The following is a 7,056-nucleotide window of genomic DNA, read 5'->3' as shown; positions in this document are numbered from 1 at the left end:
AACCTCAAAGTCACTCCCAGCTACGCATGGCAGTGTAGGCAGGGAGCACTCACAACTTCGTTTTCCAGACAGCATCTGTCACCCAAAAACAGATCTCTGCCTATTGTTTGTCCCTTGGTGCAGCCAAAGAGGCAGATCTGTGGCTACATCTGCAAGACCTTATAGCCCCTTTTTTACACCCCTGGGCACTAGAGGACGAAGGGACAAGCAGCAGGATGAGCCAGCGGGTGGGACACACAGCCTGCTAAAGGCAGCTGTGGCGAAGGGAGCGCCAGGCAGTGCCCAGGGCATGTTTGCTTGCTCGGTGTCTCGCCTGCTGGCAACTGGGCTCCAGCTGTCCTTGGAGTCCAGGGAATGGGCGCTTTGTGATCTTAAATAGCACCATCCACATGACAGGCGTCTGCTTCCTAAATTCCTTCCCTCTGAACTCACTGTGACCTAGCATGGGAAGGTTAACATCCAAGTTAATGACAGCCCCTGCCCATTTGTCCTTCTGGGACATGGTGGAGTGGAGTTAGCTCTCAACTATTTGACACGTTTGCCTTGAAAGACTGAAGAAAGTCTGTGGCCTGTCCAGGTCTCTTTCTCTCCCCTCCCGCCTAATCTAATCAGTCACCTGCACGTGTCCAGCGGGAGATTGAAAGGCGAGCTGATACGGGGTCTTAAGTACCTCCCTGGGGAAAATACTCCAGCAGAGATAGGAAGGGCAGACTCAGCGGCTGGAGGCTGAAGCCAGACATTCAAATAACAGATAAGGAACCTATTTTTACTGTTGAATGGTGATTAATCACTGGAATAAGCCTCCAAAGCAAGTGATGAATTCCCTGTTGCTGGGTGCCTTCTGACCAAGGCTAGAAGTCTCTCTGGAAAACTGTGTTTGGCCGGCCCCCAGTTCCATCCCAGCTAACAGCCTGGCCTTTGCCCAGCTGTCACGGTGCTCTGGTTGACATTGAAGTGTTCCCCTCTTCACTGCACAGCGACAGCTCGCAAATCTCAGCAGCGCGTTAACCAGCTGCCTGCCTGCGGGGCAGCTAGAGCTACACACACCTTCCCCACCTCTCTCCTGGGACACTCAGGAAAGCCACTGCTCTTGCTTTGGGTGACCAAGGACCCCACTCTAACAGCATATAACTGCCACAGACAGGACTTACTCGGATGTGCCCAAAGCCTGGTAGAGCTGGCTGAGGGTCTGCCGGGCATTGCCTTCCATCTCTCTGTCCTGGAGCTGCTGTGCCAATGATACCCAGTGCTCATGGTAGGTAATGCAGGCCTGGAGATTGGGGGACGCTTTGCTGTAGAAATGGCAGAGAGACTCAGTGATGTGAAGCTGACCTGCACGGTACAGGGAAGGGAAAAGGACAGGTCAGAGGGCTGCGTTAGGGACCTGACAGGGTCCTGCACAGAGGTGAACGCTGCCCTGGTTCCCACCAGCAAAGCTGTACTCACTCCTCACGTTATGCCACTTCAGGGCAAAACCCAACGCCAGTTCATAACAGAGTTTGCCATCTTCCATCCTCTGCCTGTTCACCATGGCCTGCGCTAGCCAGAGCAGCACCTGCGCCAACTCCATCTCCAGGTCTTCGCTGCCCTGGAGCTCAGCGTAGAGCTGAGCTGACTGGAGCAGGTAGAGCTCAGACAGCTGGCTTGCCCCGTGCGAGAAGCTCAGCTGCCCCAGGTTAGCCAGGGCAATAGCCTGGTTCCTTTTGTTCCCGGTCTCCTCGGCTTTGTGCAGAGCCCGGAGGTAGTTCTCTGCAGCCTTTTGCACCTGCCCTTCTCCTTTGAGGGCAATGGCCAAGAGATTGTGCACAGCTCCACCCTGAGTCACGCTGTCCGTCCCGTGCAGAGAGCGCAAGAGCTGCCACATGATGTCGGCAGCCCGGCCCGGCTGGCCGTTCAGGAGATACATCCACCCCAAAGAGAGGGAAGACTCGAAAGCCTCCTCCTCGCCCATCAGTCTGCTGAGGCTTACAGCTGTGGCTGCATAACAAACCGCCCCATCCAACACGCCGTGCTGGAGGTACATCCTGGACAAGATGGCACACAGCATCCTCTGGGTGGGCACAGCTTTGTTCTCACAGGAGAAACGAAGGGCTTGCTTGAGATAGAAACAAGCCAGCGCTGGGATGCTGCTCCTCTCCAGTTGGCTTCCCAGGAGTTTGGAAGCGTTTTGGAGGATGAAGCCAGCTCTCCAAATGGGTGTCGGTGCCCCCTTGAGGCCACTGGGAACAAAAGACCTGGCAGAGGCCACTGCAATATTTGGCAAGTACTTCTTGTCGTACAGGTAGCTCAAGATGGGGGTGGCATCCAGTGGCACAGAACTAGTGTCTGGGCAGAGCAAAGTGGAGGTGAGGCATTGAAGATGCTCCATAAAGGGCAGCACTTCATCATTTTTTCCCAGTTGTAGGAAGATCTTGACAATAAGGAAGCAGACACGTACCTCCAAGGGACCATTACCCACAGCAATGGCTTCCTTCAGGACGTACATCATGACTTCCAGCTCATGCTCAGAGCTGAAAGAGCGGCCAGGCAAGCAGACAAGCAAGGCCACCATTTTCCCCAGCAGGGAGGAGAACTTGTGCTTCATGTTCTGTTTCAAGTAGATAGAGGCAAGGTTCACATGCAATGCAGCCAACAGGGGCAGGTCCCCAAAACCCCTGTCCAGGATGCTCATGGCTTCCTCAAAGTAGACTCGAGCCTGGGAGAACTTGACCTTTTTGATGCAGAGCTTACCCAAGAGGAAACAGAGCCTGACGTGAGCCCAAACTGAATGAGTCCTCTTGGCCCAGTTCCTAGATGTCTCAAGGTACAAGACCAGTTCATCCTCATCAGAGAAACCATAAAAAGTGGAGTTGAGAAATGAAAAACTGAGGTCATAGAGGCTTTGAAAATTAGGCACATAACTTTCTTGGTTAAGGAAGGTCAATATGGGGTCAAAGACATCAGCATCTTCCATGTGTCCAGCATTCAGGTCAATGAAGAACTTGGGATCATCAAAATCATCCAGCTTCTCCAGGAGAACATCTTCCAATGTTGCAGGGGCTGATTCACTCCCTGGGCTTGACAGCTCAGAGGTGCTAGTTGTAGCCAAGCCATTTATTTCCTCCCAAGACTGGAGCAGCTGGGTATCTTTACAGCCACGGAGAACAGCCTCTGGAAGGGACAGGCAAACCAGAGTGGGATGTTTCCCCATGTCAAAATTCACCCTCACAAGTCATCATAAAAGCATCCCATTCTGTCCCTTCCACACACTCACCTGATGGCACTTTCAGGAACATGGCTTTAGGTTCAAAACCATCTACACAAGGAGACAAATAGAAAACAAAAAGCCCAAAGCCTTGGTCAGTGTTAATGTGCAGACACAATGCTCAAACCTTATAGAGTTCTCCTGCTGCTCTGCTAAACCCCAGACCCATATGTGGGAGAGCAGGCTTACTTCTGGCCGCAGACACCACACGCAACTGCAGTTTCAACTCCCTTGTCTGCTGGCCTTGGCTCCGTGTAAGACCATGGAGAACAGCTTTTAACTGGTGGTAAGGTGAGCACAGGCAACGTTATAGTTACCTGGGAATAAGCAGGTCTTATTTTTCACAGGTAGGGTTTTATCAGCTCTGTATCTCTTAAGACCCTCGTTGTGTCTATTTGGAGGTTTCAGATACTCTCTACCCCAGGCTCGTTGCACCTGAGCTGGCTGGTGTGGGAGGTCCCCTGAACCCCAGGGGATCCCAAGCCTAGCCCTGCATGGCCACACTGTGCTTCTAGGCTCCTAGGTAGTGAGAAGGCAAGAAATAGAGACAGAGAAATTAGCTGTGGTCCAAAAGCCACAGCAAGCACAGAGAAACTGAGAAGAGCACCCAGGAACCCTGATGGCCTGGCTCCTGCCGTGGGCATGGAAATGGTATCACCTGCCACTTTAGCTGTGCATGCCCCTCAATATACACCTAAAGGTCAGACAGCAACGGGGAATCTGCTGTAGGTAGGGGCCTACCGCCAGGATCAGTCAAGAGTAGCATCTACCAGGGTGAACCACAGCTGAGGAGCTGCCCTGGAAGCAGAGAAGATCCCTACAAACTGCAGTGTGGCAGGGCCCAGCTTTTGAGGGTATCTACAACCTCCATCGCCAGGCTGAGCAGAGGGCTTGCAAGCTGTCTTAACCACAGCAGTTGTCTCCCCTGCAAAGCCCCAAGCAAGGAGGTCTCTAGACACTGCCCAGCATTGCTCTCCATGGGGAGCCATGGGGCAGGGTACATAAGGAGAGGGGAAACTCACCCAGCCGGTACACAGAGGTGATGTCAGTGCGTGCCAGGTCACCAAGGAGGGTGGTGAAGTGCTGCTCACCACCATTGCAGGGGATGCGCAGGAGGGGGGATTTTTCTTCTTCACTCAGAAACACCAAGCCCTTTCCCCTAGGTTGAGGCAGACATCAAGGGAAAACAGTCAGTGTCTGCCCGTCCCCTGACACTACCGCTGTCCGGTGGGATGGGCTTTCCCATCCCTCCTCTTCCTCCCACCAGAAAAGCTCTGCTGCAGGTGAATACAAGAGTCTGGACACCTTCCCCATCAGGGCTCTCAGATCCAGGCTCTCCAGGGAGGAACCGATGGATACCAGAAATAGGGATCTGTTGGTCTTTTTTGTCTCCAGAAGCCCTTCCTGAAGCCAGGGCATCATCTGATCACCTCCCTGTTCTCTGTAGTGCCAGACAAAAGTGTTTAAGACTCACCTTGAGTGAACCTGATCCAGGAAAGCCCAACAGACCTAGCAACAAGTTAAGACTTCATCCTCCCATACACACTCTTTGAGGAGAAGCCTTTTGGGTTGGTATTGAACCAGAACTATGTCTTTAAGCCACCAACAAAGACAACTGCCCAGGTCACCAGAGCAGGGTTGTGTCGCCCTCCCTCCCTCCCTGGACAACTCTTGTCTGTGTCCCTGGGAGGGTGTTTAATTCTGCTCAGTGAGGAACTGTGCCATTGGTTGTTCTGCCTCAACACCCCACAGAAAGCAAAGGGGCAAAAGGAAGCGAAGCAGGACTTGGTTTCCTCAGCAGTGATCGCTCTCCCCACCCTTGCCAGACTCACAGCCCCTCAGCCAAAGCTACAAAATCAAGAACATTTCTAGGTGGAACTGTGAAGCCAGCTTGTCTGGTACACAGATGTCCTGGGCTGCCTTAGCATAAAGCCAGGTTTAGCCCAGGGCCAGACCTGTTCCTCCCCAAGAATCACCTGAGGCAAGTGACATACAATTGCTTTGTCTGGGCAGAGACTCCTGCAGCTTGTTGGCAGCAGAGCCTGGCCAAGGCTGCTGGAGAGACCTCAAATGGTTCCTCTATGAAAGTCTTGCAAAGCAAATTACCTGCCCTGGACTCTCACATAGCCTTGACTTGAGACTTCCCTTCATTTTGAGCCTTCCCTTCATTTTCTCCTGAGTTTAATTTAATCTAGATGGCAGCAGTAAACTTACAGAGGTTCACAAGCCTCAGGATTTATGTATCGGGTTGGGACAAAGCCGATGCTCCCACTGCCGAGGGATTTCCCCACAAACCATGGGAGTCCTGGAATGAGGAAGCCGATGATTTCTATGCTGTCTCCTTTGGAGAAACTCAGTTCATCCCATGCTGCTCCTCTGTGGTCCTCTGTGGCTGTGCATCTGCCTTTGACTGGGAAACCAAGGCAAACAAAGATATTTCAGTGTGAGGCCACTGTTAAAACTTCCTCACTGGAAAATACTTGGGCCAGGAGAGACCATGATTTCAGCCTGAGAAGGCTGCCTCTCTGTCCCCTAAGATTTATTGTGCTCGGACTCAGATCTCTGCACTTTCTTCTTGAGAAGAGGATTATAATAAAATATACAAGAGACATGGATAAACACCACGCAGCCAAAGACTGAAACCTCTGAGAGCTGCAGTATGGAAGGAAGCTGGAAATATGGAGCTTCACAGAAGTTGCACTGTCTCAACTCTCTGCCAGGAGTGAAATCTTTACCAGTGCAAATGCCCATCACGCTACACGCCAAATTCACACCTGCAGTGACCTCCCATGTCCAGCATGCTCTGGGCAGTGCCCATGTCCAGGCAGGAATGGCCTGGGGCTAATGGGTGAATGGTGGGCACAGGTTTCATGTTCAATTACTTAAAACTTCAGTCCTGAAAGAATTAGAAGAGGGATAAAATTTCAGTAGAACAAAAAAACCCAGTGGCAGAAGGATGCCATCAGCAGCCCTCTGCACTCTGTGTTCCTCAGATCGCCCTTCTAAGTACACGCAATTTGCAAGTTCTGTTCTCCATTCAAGAGAGTCCAAAGATGCAGTATTCCCTTAGAGCAATTTGCAATGGAGTGTCATTGTCAGAACAAGAGATGGGCCCCTTGCTTTTGTGGCCAAACCCAGGTTTGCAAGAGCTGTGCCCTTCCCTGGGAAGGACAGCTGCGTTACACAGGTATCACTCACCGATAGGCTCAGAGGTCGTCCCACTGATCTCCTGGGAGATGCCAAAACTCACAGCATAATTCTTCAGGAACCACCTGCAAGGCAAAAGAGAACCACCCTGGTCTTCTCTGAGCAGGCCAGCATGGTCTCACACAAGCAAGACAAATGTTCCGTCCCCCAGAGCTGCTATGGAACATGGCCAGCACAGCCAGTCCAGTAATTCATTGTAATGGTGTCATTGGGCATGGAAGGTAGTCTGCACCTCACGACTGCATCCTCACACCACATGGTAAGAGCAGGATAAATTTGCCAGGCTGTAAAGAGGACTTCACTGTGTAAGTACAAGAGAAGCTGCGGGTGTCTTTGAGGCTCAGCCAGGTGTCCAACATGAGGCCCCACTTCGACTGGCATTACCTGGGTCTTGGGCTATGCTTTTTCTCCCAGTTATTCACCTGTAGATCACAAACAATCTTCCGTATGACCTAAATCAGTATCATACAAGAATGATATCTGAAGTATGTCCTTGCTCTGTCCCATTAACAAGACCTGAATTGGTTCCAGTGGCTGTATTTATGCATAACGTATATCCTCACAAAATTGTGTAGCTCTAGTCCTTTGCCAGAGGCAAGAGCGGT

General features: G+C 51.7%; 1 protein-coding gene across 1 annotated transcript in view; it reads right to left on the bottom strand.

Moving 5' to 3' along the window:
• SH3TC2 (SH3 domain and tetratricopeptide repeats 2) overlaps positions 1-7,056 on the bottom strand; it is a 63,903-nt gene that overhangs the window by 4,382 nt on the left and 52,465 nt on the right. Inside the window, exons 8-13 of the mRNA XM_009882085.1 lie at positions 6,443-6,516; positions 5,459-5,654; positions 4,267-4,403; positions 3,254-3,295; positions 1,447-3,150; positions 1,152-1,332 (exon numbers count right to left, since the gene is read on the bottom strand). Of these exons, the coding sequence (XP_009880387.1) occupies positions 1,152-1,332; positions 1,447-3,150; positions 3,254-3,295; positions 4,267-4,403; positions 5,459-5,654; positions 6,443-6,516 (2,334 nt within the window). The remainder of the gene's footprint in view (positions 1-1,151; positions 1,333-1,446; positions 3,151-3,253; positions 3,296-4,266; positions 4,404-5,458; positions 5,655-6,442; positions 6,517-7,056) is intronic.

The sequence above is a fragment of the Charadrius vociferus genome, unplaced genomic scaffold, assembly GCF_000708025.1.
Source record: "Charadrius vociferus isolate BGI_N301 unplaced genomic scaffold, ASM70802v2 scaffold3, whole genome shotgun sequence".
Lineage (NCBI taxonomy): Eukaryota > Metazoa > Chordata > Aves > Charadriiformes > Charadriidae > Charadrius > Charadrius vociferus.
Note: the sequence above shows the minus strand (reverse complement) of the source record. Positions and strands in the feature narration are given on the sequence as shown.